The sequence below is a fragment of the Rhipicephalus sanguineus genome, chromosome 5 (genome assembly GCF_013339695.2).
Source record: "Rhipicephalus sanguineus isolate Rsan-2018 chromosome 5, BIME_Rsan_1.4, whole genome shotgun sequence".
Taxonomy (NCBI): domain Eukaryota; kingdom Metazoa; phylum Arthropoda; class Arachnida; order Ixodida; family Ixodidae; genus Rhipicephalus; species Rhipicephalus sanguineus.
In genome coordinates, this window is record NC_051180.1 from 167,605,523 (window position 1) to 167,626,940 (window position 21,418).

The following is a 21,418-nucleotide window of genomic DNA, read 5'->3' on the forward strand; positions in this document are numbered from 1 at the left end:
AGACTTCCGAACACTGACAAACACAGTCAAACCAATAATAGTGCGTACTTTGCGCTACGCAATACAAGAGCCGCTAGGTGCTCGATGAAGTTTCCGAAAGTACAAGTACGCTGACTACCTGCCTATTTTATTCGAGCTAGAAAACAAGCTCTTTTAACTCACCCAAACACCACCTGTTCTTCAAGTTACGCTGAATGTCAAAATATGCAAAGAAAAAAAAAATGCCCTGCATGACTGCTGCTGTGGCGAACCCGCTTGGAACCTGCTTCGGAAACGCACGCGTTTTATTTCAATATTTAACGTGCTCCGTGCTCGTTAACGTTATTTTCCCTCTAGTTTGATAACTGCTGAATATCTTCAGCCACAAATATTAATAATTTAGCGGTTCAAGCGAGCACCGAGTTCGGTTTCAGGCGCCAGCAATATGCACGGGAGCGAGCGGCGCGTCGTCTGCTATCGCTGCTCCTTGGACCCCTCGAGAGGGCGCGCGTGTAGTTGTCGCTACCTTACCCTAAGGGGTGCGGGCACTCGCAGCGACCCGGAGCGGCCGCCGCTACGGTCGTCGAAAATTAAAGGGGGGAGGGGGTAAGGGCACCGGTACCCTGTTCCTCTTAGATCCGACCCTGGAATTTTCGTGGTTGTTGCAATTTCATTCCGAGCTGCGTCTTGAGAGGTTCGTGCATGCTCGCGTGCGACTGCAAATCTTTCTAGCCTCTCCAACGCAACAGGCCTAAAAAGAAAAAGACAACCTGTTTCATGACGTTATGCAAAAGAACTCGTGCAATGAAAAGGCATCGATTCTCATTCAGAGCTTCTACGGATCCAGTATGCCTGCAAGAGTGGGCGTGAAACATCAAGGGAGGTCCCTCATGTGTACATAAATTTCATTTGACTGTTCGCTGATTCTTACTTTTAATTAATTATTTTTCTTTTTTATATGCACCTATCTTTTCCTTTCACTGTTTACTCACATTCTGCGCGAAAATATCTGTCTTTGCGTCTCATTCACCGTTCATTGTATTTTTGTTCTTGAAGTAACCGCTATAATTGTCAGTGAATATTATTGTACTCAAACATAACTGCGTGAAAAATAATGTTAATAAACTAGAACGGAAACCCCGAATCTCCTACATGTTTGTTCTCTACGCCAGCATGTGCCGTTCAGAAGAAGCTAACCGGCCCGCATGGTCTCCAGAGTTTTCTTTTCTTCGTTTTACAATTTATCAGCGCCATGTGTGGCCTACACAACGAGCTTTTACCGCAACTACAAAGCTTTAAACGAGAAACTCCTCAGGGCGCACCAGTGCTGGGCGCGCCAGCGAGCGCCGCGCCCTCTGCACGCTTCATCGCAAGCTATTCCCGCCTGGCAGGCTCGCTGCCTCGCTCACGACACTAGGCAAACCTTTCTAGCCACGATAGTTCTGCGTTCGTGTGTGTGTCGTCGTGCCGAGTTTTGTTCATACGGTCGACTTTTACCGCGCTGCCTCGCATTGTGTGTTGTATGTTGTGGTTACTGACGTTAAGCGCAAGTTCGTCACGCAGTGTTATACGCGGTAGCTGGTAAATAGTCACCAGATGCCGGCCGTGCGACTCCAGTCTGCGACTGCTTTGTTCAGTGTGACCGACGGAGGCGATTCATAGTTTTGAAAATAATAATATAATAATAATAATTTTTATTTGCACAACAATGTGAGCCCTCCGGTGGCGTGCGAGGCTAGACAGAAAGGAAAGACCCTTACGCGCGTGCGTCTGCTAGCCCGTCACCGGAAGGCAGGAAAGAGAGAGAAAAAATAAAAAATAAAGAAAGGAAAGAAAGAAGGAAGAAAAAGAAAAAAAAAGGGGGGGGGGAGGGTGTGGAGGGTGAGGTCATCACGAATCGCTGGACAAATGGCGACTGTACAGAGAACAGAGCTGTTTGGAGTCTTCGCTGGTGCGAGGGGGAGGTGCGCGAACACTCATGGGAAGAGTGAGGAACTCGCGTACGGCGGCTGGGATGGCGGAGGAGCCGTGACGCTTAGTTCGTGTATGCAGAGGCTCCGGCTGACCCGAGCGTTTATTCACACGTACTGCTGACGATAAGGGGGTGTCCGCCAGGGAGCCATCGAGTAGACGACAGAGCAGGCGCATTTGGGTCACAGTAAGTAAGTAAGTAAGTAAGGTGTTCCTATTCCCTTTTAACACAGGGCAGGCAGTTTAAGTGCCACAGGAAGAAAAAAATGTAAACAAATGTCAAGTGTTTTCGTTCTTCTTTTGTTCGTGCATAAGCAGAGTGTCACGGGTCACGGTGTCGCTTAATGCACACGTACACACACACACACTCACATACACGATTGGCTTGGTGAAAGTCGAGTCAAGAGTCGAGCCAAGCCATGCCGTGTTCTGCACCTCCGTGGCCGTTTAAACATGGCGGTTGTTTACCGTTGTAGGGGGTCACCTATCCAGCGGCCGTGTTTGGGAGTTCCGTGATGCTAGTACTTTGTCTCAACCACTGTTCTCGACTTGGGTCTTGAAGCATGACTGGCCCTGCCAGGCTGCCAGCTTCTCGTCAGTCTGTTTTGACCCATTGCCACAAGGCGGCGGAGTGTCGGTGCGCGGGGCCGCAGAAGAGGGTGTGTGGGGCGTTTCCCTGGCCGATGTGATCGCGACCTCTCTGTTAAGACGATCCCAGCGTAGCAGGAGATCTTTGGTGTAATTGACCCTATCGAAATGGTTTTCTTCTGTTTGGCCCGACAGGCCCAGGAGTTCCGGCAGACTTGGTGAGGTGCGGGGTTTATCGTGCAGGCGCGGGCACTCCTGTAGAACGTGGGTGACAGTTTCTTCGGCTGCTCCACATAGGCGGCACAACGGTTCGGAGTCAAAGAGTTCATGACGTCGTTGTTGAGTCGCCAGAGACCCCGTGCGAGCCTGGAATAGTAGTGCGCTTGATTTGTCTCCTCTGTAATATGGTTCACAGCCCGGCGCCAATTTATGTGTTGCATAACACGATAGGCTGTGTTTCTTGGTGACCGCTTTACGCCAGGTGTCCGTGCTGATCTGGGTGATCCATTCGTTCACTTCCTGACGCCATTCACTTTCTTTTTTGGTTTGTTGGAGTTTTGGGTTCGGGCCGAATTTTGACTCTAATGTTGCGAGTCGTTGCATCCAGAGGGTTTTAATACCTTTGTATCGTAGATGCAGGTATATTCGGCTGCTGAAGTTAGTTTCTGGCAGGAATTTCAGTCTGCCCATGTATTGGAATTTAGATCTTGCCTCCCTAATTTCGAAGGGTGACCACCCCATTTCACCTGTTATGGCAGCATTCGATGTACAGAAGTTTCCGCCCAACAACCACCGTCCCAGTTCATTTTGGTGTCTGTTTAGACACTTCATTGTTCCAGTTGGGTACGTAAGTGCATCAAGCGCATACGTTGTCGCTGGGACAGCAAGCGTTTTCCACAAAATACGACCCACCGAGTATGGGTTGTACGAGTGGCGGGAAAGATGCCACACTCTGCCTTTTAGGCGGTTTGATTTCTTTGTAACTAACTCTGCTTGTTTTTCCAGGTAGTCTTTTTTGTCGGTTATTTCGATTCCGAGGTATCTATAGGTTGCCGTCTTTTTTATATGTTTTCCTTGCAGTGTGAAAGTAGCTTCGTCAGAGTCTGTGTTTAGGCTCATCCATTGAGTCTTTTCGGTGTTGAATTTGAGGTGGTCTTCGGTCGCACCTTGGGAGCAGATATCCAAAAGGTCTTGGAGGTCTGTTGCTGATTCAGCTAGCAGTACGATGTCATCAGCAAATGCCAAACATGATATTTTTGTGTATACTTCTCGGTTGTCTGTTGTTATCGTCGAGAGTCTCAGCCCAGGTCCCTTGTCGTTAAGTGTTCTTAAAAGGTTATTTATGAATAGATTAAATAGGGTTGGTGATAATGGGCACCCCTGTTTCAGGCCCACTTTTAGGTTCACTTTTTGGGATTTATGTCCATGGAGCTCATATACTGCTGTGCAATCTGCATAGAGTGCCTTCAGTAGTTCAATAAATTCTTTATCTAGGGGTACATCCTCAAGCTTTTGCCATAGTTTGGCATGAGAGACCGAGTCGTAGGCTTTTTCCAGGTCTAGGAAGGCAAGATAGAGTTGTGCTTTTTCTTTGTGCTTCATCTCTATCGCTTGAGTGAGAGTGAATATATGGTCACTTGTGCGTCTCCAGGGTCGGAAGCCATTTTGTGATTCACAGAGTATATTGTTTTTTTCGCAATAGGTTTGTAGCCTGTGATTTAAAATTGTACTGAAGAGTTTCAGGGCGTTGCTAAGCACTGCTATTGGACGGTAGGCATTGATGTCTGTTTCTGCTTTCCCTTTGCCTTTGTGGATAAGTTTTATAAGAGTTTCTTTCCATGTTTCTGGAATGTCACCTGTTTTTAGGATGTCATTGAAGCAGTTGAGCAGCGTTTTTCGGGCATTTGTACGTAGAGCTTTCAGAAATTCATTTGGAATATCGTCAAGGCCAGATGCTTTCTGGTTTTTTATGGCACCGATGCGTCGTTTTAATTCTCCTTTCGAGATCTCCCAGGTCAGAGTTTCGGCTTCTTTCTGTTCTTTAGATCGGCCTTCTGTTGTGATATTTGTGAGTTGGTGGATTGGGATGTCGTAGTTTGCTTGTACTGATCTAAAATGGTGTGTCATGTATTGTTCTATTTCTCCTTTTTCGTGTATACTGCTGTCATCTCCTGTTTGGAGAGAAACCATCGTGGGCCGGGCATGTCGTGGTTCCATGGTCTGAATATATCTCCAGAACTTCTGGCTGTAATGTTGACGTTCCTTTCTTATTTGTTCTTCTTGTTGCTTGAATGCTTTGTCTATCTTTTGTGCAACCATCACCTTCACTTTTCCCTTTTGAGCTAGGTATTTTTCCCAGATGGCATCTTTTAGGCTAGTGTTTTCAGCTGGTGTGTGTCGGTGTTGTCTGGAGAGTTTCTTTCGTTCTTTTATCTCCTCTTTTAGTTCTTTGTCGAACCATGGTGTCGTCCGTGTTCTGTTTTTTCCAGTTGTTTTCCCAATGGTTTTATTTGCCACGGATAGACATTTCTCAATGAATTCTTTATATGTGAGTGAGTCCTCCATCGATTGGTCCAATTCTTCTGCGAAGGTTTTGAGGCGGTCTTCATCTCTCACTCTCCAGTGTGGTTTGCTATGCACAGTTGCAGAGTTCGTTTGGTCTTGTTTTTGTTTTAGGGTTACTGTAATTCGGTTGTGGTCACTTCCACAGTTGTTGGATTTGTCTTCGTCTATGTGTATGGATGTTATATGTAGGTTCTGCGAGACCTTGTCGTTGTATAGGACGTAGTCAATAGCAGACTTGCTCAATCTGCGTGACCATGTGTATGTTCCCCTGCATGTAGGGTCCAGGTTGGCTATGTGTAGGTTACATTGCTTGACCAGCTTGCGAAAGTCGGCTGCATGTTTCTCATAGCCTTCCAATTCAATTATGTGGCAGTTGAAGTCACCTATAAGGAGGATTGGCTTGTTCTTATATGTTTGTTCTATGTCTTTTTTTATGCAGTTATAGATTTCTTCATTCCAAGTTTGTTGTTCTGATCCGGTAGCCATATAGGCTACACATATGTTGAGGTGACATTTATCGAGTTTCGCTGTAATCCACATGTGTTCTTGGCAGGCATCCTTTCCCTCTTGTGTGGTCTGGTCTTTTGTTATGAACCCAACTCCCCCTCCTCGTTTATGTCCTTTTCTCCTGTTTTGGCCAAGCCAACTAAGCCCTGTGTGTAAGAGTGGTTTTTCCTCGTCTCGTAGGTGGGTCTCTGTAAGTGCATATATGTTGATGTATTCTTTGTCTATCTGGTTCTGTAGTTCTGCCCACTTGAGTTTACTGCCGCCTTGTATGTTTAGTAGGCAGATTTTGAATTCTTTTTCCTTTCTTATTGTTTTTGCCTTATACGTCTCTGCTTGCGGTTTACTTGTGCTTGTGTTTTTGGGTTGTTTTGTCTTTCTTCGTGTGGGCTGGTCGGGGCATTTTGTCTCTCTTTCACTTGCGACGGTTCGGTTGGCTCATTTGTGTGAATGCTGTTGTCATAGCTTTCAGGAAGGCTCGCATTGTGTGGTCTTGTTTTGGTAGACGTCGACGAGCTTGTGGGGGGCTGGCGTGATGTTCCCTGTTTACTCCTAAAAAATTGGCAACTTTCATAGCCAGGAGGTGCCCAACATGGGTGCCTGTTGCTTCAGTGTAGTGTATGTCTTCGAGGTAGTCTTCGTCCATTTGGTTTGTAGTTGAGAAGAATTCTACCTGGGGGCCAAGCATGGTGCATAGTTCGTTAGCTTGTTTGTTCCACTCTCGGCAGGCGGTTACCACGTGTGGACCTCGTGGTGTCAGTTCTGGTGTGGCACATAGAATATAGTGGTGTTGGGGATCAGCTTGACTCCAAGCTGTCAGTTTCTGTTTTAACTGTTCGATAGATCTGTGTGGCTCTTTTTCATTCAGTATGTCGGTAGAACCAACATGCAGGATTAGTTGGAGCTTAGTTTCAGCTGAATTTGCCTGCTCTATCTCTTTCTCAGCTCGAAGCAGAGTCTCCTCCATTGTTGCTCCCGGTTTCGTTGTGACGCGGAGTCTCCAGTCGCTAACGTCTTTGTGGAGCTGGCGTTTCAGGCGGTGAGCATTTGAGTCTCCGAGCACCACTGAGCGTCTGTGTTGCGACTGTGTGTACCTCAGTTGTTGCTTGGGTTGGTTCCACTTCTTTGGAACTGATTGCTCATTGCTTCTTTGTGTTGTTGCTTTCTCCTTTGTGGGGTTTTCTACGCGGTTGTTTTTTCCCACCTTCAGCCATGGACCTGCTTCTCTGTCCTCCTCAGTTTCATCTTTTGCCATAGGGTTGCTTAGTACTTTGGCAGTGTTTTGTTGCTCTGAGTCACGAGGCTGGAGCTCATTTTTTCGCTCAGTGAACAGAGCGTCACCTGTGTGTACATCGGTGTCATCAGTGGCCAGGAGGCCTTTCGAGGGTCTGAGTTTGTCAACTTCGGCCCGTAGAGCTGCTACTTTTGTAGAGAGTTCTTCGCGTAGGGTGCGCTCAGTGCTCAACTCCTGTAAGAGTTCTTTCATCGCTGTCTTATGAGCAGTTTCTGATGCTTTCCATTGCTCCTTCATTGTATCCACTTGCAAGTTAAATTCTGCCCTCATTGTTTTTTCCTGCAATGCTAAGCTTGCGTACAGTGTGGATATCTTGGTGCAGAGTTTGCATGTGTATGTCTTGTCCTTTGCCTCTTCCAAATTTTCGAAAGGCGTTTCTTCCAGGTATGTCCATCCTTCGCAGCTGCTGCACTGTACCATACTTTCCTCGTCTTCGGCTGGAGTGGTCGACTTTTTCGTCGTGCGGGTGCGGGATTTAGCCATATTGACCAAGAGATGTATATTCTTCTTTTTCTTCTTCTTCTTCTTTTTTTTGTTGTTGTTGTAATAAAAATGTGTTTGTTGTCTTGTTTGGTTGTTCTCCGATATACCCCGCTCAGCGGGTGTCGTATGGGAGGTCCGTTGTCGGGGCTTCACTCCGTGCAAGTTTCATAAACCGCGGGTAGCACCGTGGCGCTACTACCAACCTCGTATGTCGGAAGACAAGCAGCTGCCCAAATTCGACTGGTCGCGGTCGCTGCGAGTCAGGTCAGTCACGGCACTGTCTCCGTTGCACGATCACAAAGCGCACATGGCTCAGGCGCGCGCACGCACACGTGTTGGCCTACACATGCGTTCGTGTCGGCTCGTTGCCCGGTCAGCACCAGTCGACGCCGTTGTATGCAATCCCACGGAGGCTACCCTGCCTAACGTAACACTTTTCCCGTAATTCGCACACATATATCGCGATCACCAGCGCATATTACGCTTACCTGCTGACTCCTTGTCGTTGACGCAGAGGGCGCCACTTGGCCATCTTCAGGCGGGTAGCGTAGTCCGCCGGCGGAGACTTCATGGAGCGTGCGTAGAGGATGCGCGAGGCTCTTCTTTGTACGCTTTCGACGCGGGCGATAAGGTGCTGTTGGTTGGGTGACCATACGGCGCAGCCATATTCAAGGATAGGCAGCACTAGTGATGTGTACAGAAGGGCAAATGTAGCGGGACCGCATGGTTTAGAGACTCTGGACACGAAGCCGAGGACGCGGCGAGCCCTAGCAACGACGCTTGCAACCTGAAGGCTGAAGTCCAGAGTGCTGGTGAACGTCACACCTAAGATTTTCAGTGAGTCCTCCGAGGGAAGAGGGATACCGCGCATAATGTATGAGGGCTTGGCAGGCAGGCGAGCACTCGAGAACTTCATTACACTGCATTTTTCGGGGGATAGCTTCAGGTGGTTGGATGTGATCCAGGAGTCGATCACCATTGCAGGATTGCAGCGTTCTTCAAATGTTTCCGCACGTCAGTAGGGTGCCTTGATGCGCGTTTTGTCCGCTCACATCGAGGCACAGTACACGGCAGTGAGTAGCAGCGCTGCAATCCTTTCTCGACGACGCGTTCTGTGGCCTTAGAAAATGCCTTGACGCTCGGGGACGGCCGGTAGCTCGGGGATTCCTCGCTTGGCGCACCATTGAAAACTGGCGGTCATCCAGCAGTGTACGCTGCCAGCGTATTTTTATTGCCAGAGGTAAGTGAACGTTGCGCTTCGTACATTGTGAGTTGTTCTTATTGTAGTACGCGTTGTCGCCGAAGAAAATCGCATAACGTGTTGGTAGTGTAATGCGGTTGTAGTTGTGCGGATTGTGCTCACGCATGACATTTGTCAAGAACGTAGTCGGTAGTGTTATAAAGTTTTGGTAATTAGCTCGGTTGCACGCACTGCTGTACGCTAATATTTGCTGAAAGGAGACAACATTTTTGTCAGGCTCACCAATTATCATCCGCCACCGTGTGAATCGTGAATCGGTGCAGTGGGAGAAATAATCATTCTAAAAGACAGGGCGTGCAAACACGGACACAAGAAAGAAGTCAGGACACCACAAACGCCGTGGTGTCCTGACTTCTTTCTTGTGTCCGTGTTTGCACGCCCTGTCTTTTAGAATGAATACTTACCAACTAGCTCAGCTCTCTGTTATTCTAAGGGAGAAATAAAGTGTATTTAGGGATGTTTTCTTTAGGCGTGCATTTTATTTGTCATTAAGTAACATGACCCTCAAAAGCGTCTAGGTTAGCATTCTTGGACATTGCTTATCATCTTTCAAGAAATAGATAACAGATTTGCTAAAAATGCAATTTCTGCAGCATGACACTGTATTTTGTTCAGTTGGTTTGCCCCATTTTTATCCTTTGTGCACGTTGACCTAATTTGACAAGCCGTACTTTCAGCTGAATTTTCAATTGCTTTTAGCAATATATGTGCGTCCGTGTATTGAAGTCCCACCTCTCATCGCATAATAATAGCTTGTGAAGAACAACGCTTGTCTTGAATTAGCCATTTATCAGAGCTCTTCCTCCCTCTTCAAGGGGAAGGTGCTGCTGGCACACCTGTTTTGGCTTTTCTTAACCCTTTTTTTTTAATTCTGAAGTTTTTTGCAACGTACTGCAGGGAGCAAACAGCAGTGCCACGACAAACAGTGGAGTGCTGACCATGCAGTTCAGAAGGTGGCTGAGGCAAGTATGCTATAGGAGGTGCTTATTCAGGCAGAAGAAATAAGCTTCTGTAGCCAATGTAAAGGTAATGTACAAAGTTCCATTTAATGAAGAAGAATCTTGTTTTGAGCTATTGTCGAAGGGAAACAATGAGCGCTAGATAAATGAGATGGAAATGCAGAGTAACAATGTTATGTATGCCAGCAACCAACTTAAGTTTATTCATGCAAAAGGGTTATTTCCAACTGGTTCATTTGGGGGAAGAGCCCACAGTTTCCACGAATGGGCATACCTGGTAGCCGTTGCACAACCTGTTACTGTGTTCTCGCACTCATTATTATGTGCCACTTACTCTTGTGACGTTCCACCAAGGTGAAATTACTTCACATAAACAGCAGCGAGAAGGCTCTTGCTAGCCAGTTCGATTAAGACAGCGTTACCGTAGCTTTTAGTTCCAGTAAACCAGCTAAGCTGTATAGAAGAGCGTATACTCCATGTGTTTGTCACCATGGACAGTGCATTTTGCCTGGGAACATGGCTTAGTTTTGCAAAGGAAAATGTTGCCTTTCTGTAAAACGTGGTACTGGGAAATGGCATTGTGCCAAAAATATTAATGTTTATGACTTCTTGCAGCATGCATTGTTGTACAGGGATGTTAGCGTTTTCATAAATGCAATGCATGGCGCCTGAAGAATATAGCGGCCCACTTTAAAATTTATAACTTCATGATTTCAGTATCTGGGACAGACTTTACTGTATACGGTTTGTTTCTGGAAAGCTTCAACCTATCTTGCAATTCTTCAAGGCCAATACTGAATTTGCTGTGTACATTTGGCTGCACATTCTCATCACTTATGCTAAACAACAGGCTTGAGTGATGTGTGGAATTCTTGTCAATTTTATTGATTACCTCGGACGATCTATTCTGCTTCTCACAGTTATTGGGTGCTTTGTGTGCATGTGCTATGTATGCTAGAAATAAAAACAGTGCATGCAGCTGGCAGCATCAACGAGTACAATGCCCATAGGCTAATATGAGGTGCGAAATGTTGCCACTGCTAGAATTTACATTATGTGTGCATGGTAGAGCTGATTGTATAATTTAGCACTTTCCAGCTACTTACGCAGTTGGAGCAGATGTCGATCATGTTTACTGAGTAATGGCACGGCCACCAAGTTCGTGCATTCTGCATACCAGGAAACCTGACACGAAGCAACGTATTGCTGTGATGGCAGCTAAGTGAGAACGATTGAGTTTGTCTTCTCTGTCCATTTGTCAATACCATTACACAGGCTTGTTAAGTGCATATAAGCGGCTTTAGCAATGCACTTGCAGCTACAGAGCCAGTAAAGACAGCCAATTTCATCATCAGAGTTCACTCTGCAAATCCCACTTTCCATAAAGGGCATTGTTTTTGATAATTTAAAGTCAAAACTTGCTCAATTAAACACTTCGTGGTGTCTGACATTACAGGAATTATGATAATTGTTATATCTCATGTGAAATTATGCCATTGTTTTTTTTTCATATTCTTACTTTGCATACACACTTTACGACTGCACCCTCCCCAACCGAATCTTTACTAGTGCTACATTCTGTTATGGGTGAAAACAATTATTGAACTAAAAACCAGGCCAATGAAAGCAGTATGATGCCCTGTAATGTAGGAGGATGCTGCTATTGCAGTGTTTAGTCTAGAGCTGAATTTAATGAGAAAGGGCAGCAATGTAGGTCATCTGTGGATATTTGCAGACCATAATTGTGTTGTGGTCATTTTGTTATCGCAGGAAGCATCTTCAAAAAGCAGTGCTACAAGGATGTGAGCAGCAGTTTCCCTTCAACGAACGGGTCAAATTCATGGAAGCCACATGCCTGCTGCTTCTGGCCTACACAAACATGCAGCCACCATAGTAAAGTTCTTGCAAAGGTGTGAGACATCCCTATGCTGCATGGATTTAGCATGTTAATTGCCTGTTTTTTATAGCTTATAGTAATATGTCTACAAGTGTACTTCCTTCCAGTGTATGTTTACATTCTCTTAAAGGGCCAGTCAGCAGGCTCCTACTTCTTTTTTTTAGACCTCCCAAACAAGCTCGCTAATTCGTACAGAGGGCCGCAGGAATCACATCGTGCGAATGTCAGACACTCCACTTCTAAAAACAATAACCGCACCTCCTCTTCAGCGCTTGACCAGTCCTCTTTGATAGCGAAGTGGTGTAATATTGCCTATGAGCAACATTAAGTAACGCTGACTGTTGAATAGTCCTCTGCAATACGAAACGGCATTTTGGCTTTGTGATGATGCAGTATCTGTTGTTGTCACAAGTGTTGCGAATTGGTTTATCTCGCCAGTGCTTTGACTGTGCTTCCTCACCGCACCGCTTTGGCACAGTGGCACACCGAGGAAGCCCCTCTTCAGGATGGTCAGGTTGAGCGAGAAACTGAAACCAGCTGGAATGTTTGTTCTATCCCCTGTGGCTTCATTATTACACCACTTAATAAAAAAATTCATGTGACAACATGTTTATGTTGTACAAGCGTGCAGTTGTCACAAATTTTAGACTCCGGGGTTGTTTAGGGGCCCTTTAGCCTTAAATTATGAATGGTAAATTCACACGTCACGTGGTTTTCTTGCTTTATTTTTTGCAATGCTCATTTTAAAATAGCATGTCAGCTTCTGTGAGTGGTAATTTATACATTTATCATACAAAACATCCTGCTATATTCAACAAGTGTTATTATAGATTTTTCATGGCACCAGAGCCACCTGCTTTTTGCCCTGTGGCAGCTACATGACAGTTCATTGCTATGCTGCTTTGTTTAACTGATATCTTTTCAATCAATGCGTTTCACAGTCCAGGGTGTTTGTTGTATATGCATCTTGATGTGTTTAATATCATACAAGTGATGGATTTTTTTCTGTCTTCTAGTGTTTACTTTGCAGCTATTTAACTGTGGTTTTCAGGGGCATATCTAGACAGGAACATCAATTCTGCTAAGCTTTGGTTCGAAAAGAGACGCTGAACAGGAGTTCCTTAGGTACATGCCCTGAGCACCAGCCCTTTGGATTACAGAAATATCTAAACTGCATAATGTCTGCACCTCCTTGCTTAATTGCATGTCTTTCTTCAACCTACAGCTCTTTCCATAATCCTTAACATTAACCTACATTACCAAGTGAACATCCCCCGCTGCAATACAGTGGTTATAATGGTCAGCTGCTGATCTGAACTGTGCGGGTTCGATCCTTGATGGAGTGGTTGCACTTTCGGTGGAGGTGTAAATCCTAGAGGTTCCTGTGCTTTTAATTTGACGTTTACATTACAGAACCCCCATTGTTATTATTACATCAGCAAGTGGACAGAGTGGTAATCCTAGATTATATGCATATTTAGTATAACAGACAGCTGAGCTGGTTGGTAGGTATTCATGTTAAAAAGGCAGGGCATGCAAGCATGGACACAAGAGAGAAACCAAGACACCACTAACGCCAACTGGAAAGGTGGACAGTGGCACAAAATGAAGTAGACACAGAAACTTATCTGTGCATGCCCAGGCAAGAGGCGATACCTATCAATCTGGCACGCGCGATAGTCTACGTGAGAGATAACTGCTCAAGCATTTGATTTCTTCTTTATGCTAGTTAATCGACGGTTGGCTCTCTTGTGCACTGCCATTATCGATATGCCAGGCCTCGACTATTGGACGCATTTGTTCATTCATGTGCTTGTACAAAACTGCATTCATCGAATTTTGGCGTGCATTTACGCCCTCGACAATGTAAAGGTAGATTAGGTGATGAGCCTCCAGTTAGTGATCTCAGCGTTTTAGGCATCTTGACTGTCTTGTGTCCATGTTTGCATGCCCCATCTTTTTAACATGTATTCATATAGTGCGTAAGAGAAATAGGTTATCTAGTGAGTTATTTGGAAAGTAAGTTTAGGGCGAACACCAAAATAGCAGTGTAAATTAAACTTAAGCGATGAATGCATCGGGCTGGATTAGGAAACGATATAATGGCGAAATATAGCCGCTTGCTCTTTGCTTATACTTGTCTCAGTTTCTTGTCTCGTATGCTTTGACAATGTCCAGGTGTCATGTTGGATGCTACTAATTGGTTATGAGCTATACATAGACAAAGCAGCGGCTGTTTGGATGCTTTCTAAACAGCTACCTCATGGGGAGAAAAAAGTAAATTTGGGTTATGTGAGGCATGCTAAAAAAAGTCTACTTGTTTCTGATGTTTTTGTTTTCCTGGCAGACATTCTACACGAACTTGCCCAAAGGCAGAAGGAAGGCACGCACAGATGGACGCACAGAAATCATGGGGCTGCCGTAGAAGCTGTGAATGAGCATTAACCTGTGAGTATGTGCCTTAAACAATTTGCTGAAGCCTTTTATTTTGGCTGAACATTCTTATCGATGCTTCCCTGATTTGTAGTGCAATATTGTTACACCCTGCTGCTTTCACGACAGAGCTCTTTAGTCTGGTACAAGGCCCAAAAAGTTCGACCTAGATGACCAAATTGCGGCAGCCAGTTGTTTCCACAATTAATGCATTAGTGTAAAAAAACGCAATAAACGGAGCACAAGAAAAGGAAGACACAAACAGTGCTGTGCTCGTGTGCTCAGTCTTCTGCACTGCTTTGTTTACGCTCTGTCATACCAACACACAAGCATCCATTTTAGCTTATGTAGTAGTCCAGCTCATACACTTGGTAACGTTCTCCAACGGCACGATTACCGGATATCTGGCTTGTGAAGTCAATCTAAAGTGCATGCCTGTTCGTGTAGACTTGTGTGCATCCACCAATGAGATGGAAATGCAGCTGTGTTTTAATATTTTAGCCATTATAGCTCGTGAATAGAATTTGGAGCTGTGACAGCAACAGTTTTAGAGGGGGCGAGTTACTAAATTATTGTGTATTTCTCAATGTTTGCATGTTATAAAAACATAGCTGGTTAAAATTAGTCCAGATTTTACGCTATTTCTTAACATGACCTTCCGTACTGTTCGAAGGCATTGAAGCATATGAAATGCTTTGTGCCTTTGTGTGTGTGCCGAAGGTTAGGAGTCATTATACTAGAGATAGATCAAAATAGGTCAGTGGTTAAAGTAAATTTTTCGCAATCAACTTCTTGTGGGCAGTTATTCAGAGCAGGGTTTTGAAGTAATTTAGCAATACAAGCAGATTAGTGCTTCATTATAGTGTCTGACAGTGCACACTGTTTTATTTTAGTACCTATTTGGGTCATTTCACGGCAGTGTGCCAGGTTGTTTTTTGACCATTTCCAATATTTTGTAAAACTGTTGCTGTTATGTTTCAGTGTGGGAAGTAGTCATTCAAGCGTTATTTTCGGGGAAAGAATTGCATGATGCAGCAAAGACCTTTCAAACTTTGCACGCAGAAATGAAGCTGTGTCAGGCAAATTAATTGACACATGATTATTGCGTCGAGCTATTACTACAAAGCGTTTGTTTCTTTAACATAGTCACCAATATTTCATGACTATGATAGTCGAATGTCTTCAAAATTGACACTTGGAAGAAGTAGTGTTTGAACCCATATTGCGGGCTCTCTTTCACTGTGTAGCAATCCCAGCAAAAATGTTGCTTACACATCATAGTGTGCTTTCCTCGTGCGATAATTTAGACAAAGTTTTTAAGGTGTAATATTATCTTCAAGCGAAAAATAATTTTTTCAAATGAAAAATAACAAGGCTGTGGGAAGTTTCTTGGAGCTTTGCCTTCACTGCACAGCACATCATTGTTCTTGCATGGTATTTCAGACAGAAGTATTGCTTAAATCTGCAACATTTAGACTTGCACTATATGAGCACAGGGGCACCCGCGTGAATCCTGTGCCAATGTGCTGTGCAGCGAAGGTCAAGGAACGAGACTGTGCAGGCTAGGGATTATTCACAAGGGAGAAATTCGGCCTTGTTGGTAAGACATTAGGAAAAATTTTGCAGCACAAAATAACACAAGAACGAGAAGGGAGGACACAAGACCTGCACTAACTTTCAACAGAACCTTCTGTTGAAAGTTAGCGCACGTCTTGTGTCCTCCCTTCTCGTCCTTGTGTTATTTCGCGCTGCAAAATTTTTCCTAGGGATTATTCACTTCAGTAAATTTTTCCTTGCTTACAACCAAGCAGTATATATTTTTTTAGATGGAATATAAATTGCCAGCAAAGTATACCACACACTAATGTCTTGGCGACATTTCTGTTTCGAATGCTACATATCAAAAGCTAAGCTGCAATATGGGTCAAAAGCTATTTTTTCCGACTCTGTTACAGTTTGGGTGCAACGTTTCTGTTTATTTTGTTTTCATAGTAGTTTTTATGACAAAGTGGATATCTATTACTTATTTATTTATTACTTGACAATACTGCTGACACCAGTAAGCAGTATTGCAAAGTGGGCTACAGTGATAAGTTACACATAAAATGATCTTGCTAAGCAAAAAACAGGAGCATAACATATACAAAACACAAGATAACCAAGAACATCTATACAACCGTCTTAAGGAAAATGATAAGGGAACAGCACAAAATACAAAGGCAATGAACTTTAGAAATCAACCTTCGGTATTCCATACGAAAGAATTGGTCTTTCTCCTGATAAATGTTGACATTAGAACTTCAGCATTTTGCAGTGTTTCCTTATGGCTGAAAAAATGTAACTTGAAATGCAAATTAGTAAACTATTTTAGCCATGAAACACTGCCACCTTCAGATTAAAGAAAGAAATATTCTGCATTAAAATGGGAACAAACAGCACTGGACATGGGACGAAGAAAGAACAATAGACGAGGGTGCTGTCGCCCTCGTCTAGCTTTTTTTTCCGTCCCGTGCCCAGCGCTGTTTGTTCCCATCGTAATCATGTACTAACCAGCACAGTTATGTGCTCTCCTGAAATATTTTGCACTAATTGCTCAAAGCAATAACTTTGTATAAGTTATCTTGCATGACGCAGTTTCACATCTGTAGATGGATGGATGCTATGTGTGTTCCCTTTAAAGCGAAGCATTGACATGCAAGTGGCCAAGCACAATTTTTGAATTGGCTTAATGCCTTTCCTACCTGAATTAAATTTCTTTCCTTAAAAAAACTTATTATAGGTAGCTTATTTTTCGGCATTGTACATAAAGACCCTGCAGTTTTGTTTTTGGCTGTTCTCGCTGCTTTTCCACTACCAATCCTACATCTGTCTTTTACTGATTTCTCTTGTGGATGTGTTCATCTTTATCAAGCTTTCTCTAAGCCTAGGGCTTCATGAGAGCTAGTTCCCAACACGCACATGGGTGGACATTTTTACATTTATTTAAGAGGTGGTCCGTCATCTTCATATATCTCTCACAACCAGTGCATGTGACGCCTACTTACTGGATCTCACTTTATGACTGCATATTCTAAGGCAAGATTACCTCGCTTCAGACATTGCACTAGCTTATCATATGCGTCCCTCCTTACTTCGTCCTTATTCTTGCGATAGTTACTCAGAGCTTTTCATTTTTAGTATTTGCTATCTATTAAATCATCTCCACCTCTCTTGACATTGCACCTAACGCTTATCGTGCATAAAGTTTAACGCATGCTCTCAGCATCACGAAATTTCGTCCTGGAAATTATCATTGACTACAGGTATGATCTTTTTAGCAGCATGATATTTTCCAAGCAGCAAAGGAGTTCGTTAAAAAAACCACCTTGTATACTTAAAATGGGGATGACTAATTCCATACCTCGTTTATTAAAGTTAACCTCTTTCAATTTCCTTACGCTTGTTCTTTGTGTTGTGCTTGCCTCATGGTTTGCAGTCTTTATGGATCTGGTATATTTAAAGAGTTGAATAGCCGGTCACCTGCTTATGACACTGCAGCTTAAGTATTGCACCCACTATCATTGCCATAGTAGCATTTGGTACAGTAGAGGTTTTTAATGAATGTAACGAGATGTACAGCTCATGAAATAATTGTTGAACAACGAATGTTGTTGGAGCTAGTGATTCACAAGAGGACTGGCTCTTTAGAGGGGCAACGAATTGCATCAAAGTTGCTGCAACAACTTAGACGCATCAATTTGTTGAAACATTGGCTCCAGCAACACGCTTTGTTCAATGGTTTGACATTCATTCAAGCTGCCATCTTCAGCTCAACTTTTGTCGCGTTAAGATGCACAGGATATACAACTGTCATGTTGTGTTCTGATAGAATTCAAGAGCTATTGACAGCAAGCTTGTTTCTCAATTTAATTCTCATCCTTTACGTTTACGCTTTAATCTTGTCATCTTCAGCCTTATATGTGCACTGCAGCAGTAGCCCTTCGCAGTGGTCTACATTTGCCTCGTCTTGTGCGAGCCGATTCCATTTTATACATGCGCAATTCTTCATTTCTTCACCCACATAACTCTCGGCCTTCTCGGCAGCATTAAGTACAAAAATTGTAACTGTTAAGACTTTTGCTTCAACATCATGACAGTAATTGAATAGAATTGGTAATGCACGTACATAAATACTCTTGCAGTTAGAACGTAGTGTGTTTAACCCTGAATTCTTGTGTACTATAGCAATAAGTCTTCGTGAAATCATGGTGCTTGTCCTTCATATGATCAGAACGAGTCCAGAAATATCTGCAAAATATCGTTTCTGCTTTTTTGATTTCTGAAACAGTGATGCTAAGGGAGGCCATGTGCACATGCACCATGGCAATGTTTAAATGGGTATAAATTCTGAACACTGCTGTTGCTCTAGGTGTTTTCTTTTACTTCCTTTTCAGACGTACAGAAAGGAGCGAAGTGGAGCTGTCCATGGGCCGTGCACACAGTTTCATAAGCAGGCTTGCAACACTTTTGACAAATATGTTCCTGAATACACCTGCCGAAGTGGCATTTAAAGAAGCATGTAGTAGTGTACTTCACTGTTTATTTGGCATGAAGCAGCAGGTATGCTTCCGTCATCAGCAAGTTCACACAGTACAGTGCATCTACACATGGCATGCTACCCCCACATCTACCAGCCCGGGATGTGTAGCTTGATTGTAAAATGTTTACTTTGACTTAACACAACAATTATTAACAAAATGACATGAAAGTTTCGCCACCTATGCAGGCGAAATTCTCAGTATACGCTGGCAAATATAAGCGGAGTTTGACCTGTCCATTAGTCGCACATTTCCTTGTAAACATCTCGTAGAGGGCCACTGTTGTTGTTGCAAGCCAATGCGCCGTGATGAATGAACCATGATTCCAAGATTTTTTTTTTCCTCCGACCTTTGTGCACAAGGTAGCATCGTCGAATTGATTAGGTCAAAGTTATGCCTTGTCATTCAGCAGCGTTCAACAAGCTCCGTCTTAGAGCACGTTGCATGGGTGGTTTTCGCAACATCCTCTTGTGTTCTTTAACCTTCGATCGCCTTCTTCAACCCATTTCGTCTATGCAAGTTGTGTTGCAATCTCCACATTGTACTTCGTAGATGATCCCACTCTAATCTTCGGCGGTGTTTGTGTATACCTTGTCCTTAGGACATGTGTTCACAAAGCCCAAAGACCGCACACCTGCGGATGATTAGAGCAGGGTACTCTACAGAGTACGTTGTGGGGTTCACGACACCACTTACATCAGCGAGTCGGGCAGGAAATGCCAAAGACGTTCAAAGAACACAAAGTGGGAATGTTGCTAAAGCCACCCATGGAGCGCATTTTAAGACAGCTTGTTGAATACTGCTAGACGACAGGTTATAGCTTCGACCTTAACAATGCGACGATGCTGGCTCAGGAACGAAGGTGGAGGAAAACTTGGAATTATGGTTCATGCGTCAGGATGCATCTGCTTGAAACAACAACCACAGACCCATACCGAACGTGTACGTGGACGTATGTGGCTAGTGCACTGGTCGACCTCCGCTCACTTGTTGCCAGTGTATACCGAGACTGCCACCTGCATAGGTGGCAAAGCTTCTATGGGATTTTATGGTGCAGTTGTGGTACAAAACCATTATTTTGCATTAAGGCAAATGTGCCGTATTATATTGGACAGTACGGGCAGACCATTCTTTAGTATCTTAACATAGGAGGTACGTAAGAAGACCTTCTTTGAAGGAAATTGTTGTATTCTGGGTCACGGAACAGTGTTCTCATTCAAACGACGTGACGGAGCGCTTTGTGCTAGCTGTGCTAACGAAGGCACTTCGTAAGAAGGCTCCTTTTTAGAGAAATCGTTTAAGGTGGCGGTCCCACTCCGGCGAACCCCCCTCCGCATTTACGCATTGTTTGCGGACGCACTGTGCTCGCTGCGCTTCACAAATAAATATTAATTGTAATAATTCAGAAAGCTTATGATCTCCACTTTCTAATGACACCTGGTGTTAATGCCTGTTCGGAAGCGTTACCTAATAGCAGTGAAAATAGTGTGAGCAACAAAAGGCATTTTCGTTGTACAAGCCTCCGTTGTACTGCCAGTACGGCGAAACTGTTCAACATAACAAGACCAAATTTACCGTGTCTTTAGAAGAAGTGCTATTTAAGGTTTCTATGAAGAGATATTAGCCATAAAATAATTAGTAATTTATTTACGCTCCCATGAAAATGGGCAAAATATTTAAAGTTTTTGTGAGAATATCTTTTTTACTTTTCAAAGCAGAACAATAATATTTAGTGGCTACGTAGACTACATTACACTTATTTTCCATGCGAAGTTGCTTTGTGTTCTGACGAAAACTTGATGAATTATTATTGTGTCAATGCGGCAGTTTATGGCTGTACTTGGTCACGCATTACCGATGAAGCGATAAAACTATACAAGCTGATACTGTGAACTTCTACATAATGAAGAAGCAAGGCCCTTTCTATGATTCTATGAAGAGAAAATTCCTTTATCTTTATTAGGGAACCTGCAAGACAGCAGTGAATTTACGTAATTTTCCTGCTGACCAGTCCCGTACAAACTCGCTTTTTTTTTTCTTTTAGACGCTAATTGCCAACGAGTATTGCACATTAGTAGATGCATATTCTGTCTTTTATCTACTTGTGCTCACTAACTTGACCACTCAGTGCTTCAAACAAAATATTTTCAATGAATTATAAGTCTCACAGGCATTTTTTTGGTGGTAGCTCCATCTATGAAATGAAACATCAAGTTGCTTTATGCGAGTTCAAGCGTTCGCCAAAAGTGGCGCAATTAAACATAATAAAACGGGTAGAACAGGCATGAATTATATCTCCAGGCCTCATAGTTTGCTTCACTAGCTAAGTCTAGTCGCAGCGCGTAACAAACACCAACCGTAAAAGGAGGAGGGCTTAGTGATAAACCCTTTCCACTCGCCCCACGTCAGCAGGTGGGGCGGTCTCATCAAGCGGCAAATGGTTTCGGTATGCAGGAAGATTGCGCGTTCGTCACGCGTTCTTAGAACCAGTGTTCCCCGGCACGTCTTTAGTAATGTGCATCTCTTTGTGGTTCAGCTGCTCGCGTTTTGCGCGTTCCTTTGAGTGTTTTCGTGCCTGTGAGGTTCGAAATTGTGAAAGGAAGGACGCGGACATGCCGTGTGAATGATATGTATGTAGCGCCGCTTTAAAGGGGACACGATGGTGAACGTATGAAAGCTTTTCATTGCCGGAATTTTCAAAGTATGCCTGTCGAGCACTGTGCCGACAACTTCCACTGACCAGTAGTGGTAAGTTGTACCCAATCAGGTAATTACATCCTAGTTGCAACGATGCGACAGAAGTGAGACTTTGTTGAAGATGCAGAACGTTCTAGTCAACGTGGCAGAATATTCAATGTACGGGACCCTGGAAAAGTTATATTGTGCTTTGTGAAAAGACGCACTCAC

General features: G+C 43.8%; 1 protein-coding gene and 1 long non-coding RNA gene across 3 annotated transcripts; one reads left to right on the forward strand and one right to left on the reverse strand.

Annotated features, from left to right (window-relative positions):
- Positions 1-1,869: 1,869 nt before the first annotated feature.
- On the reverse strand, positions 1,870-8,363 carry LOC119395075 (uncharacterized). Its single transcript, XM_037662367.2, has 2 exons — positions 7,873-8,363; positions 1,870-2,140 (listed from the first exon to the last, which is right to left on the reverse strand). The coding sequence occupies exons 1-2, from the start codon at positions 8,361-8,363 to the stop codon at positions 1,870-1,872; spliced, it is 762 nt and encodes a 253-aa protein (XP_037518295.2).
- Positions 8,364-9,582: 1,219 nt separating this feature from the next.
- Positions 9,583-18,688, forward strand: LOC125758472 (uncharacterized). Of its 2 annotated transcripts, XR_007416109.1 has the most exons (4): positions 9,583-9,671; positions 11,375-11,514; positions 13,849-13,949; positions 18,368-18,686. It is a non-coding gene; the product is annotated as an uncharacterized LOC125758472 (long non-coding RNA). The 2 variants fall into 2 exon arrangements; XR_007416108.1 differs by lacking the exon at positions 9,583-9,671 and having other exon boundaries at positions 11,005-11,514; positions 18,368-18,688.
- The last annotated feature ends 2,730 nt before the right edge of the window (positions 18,689-21,418 follow it).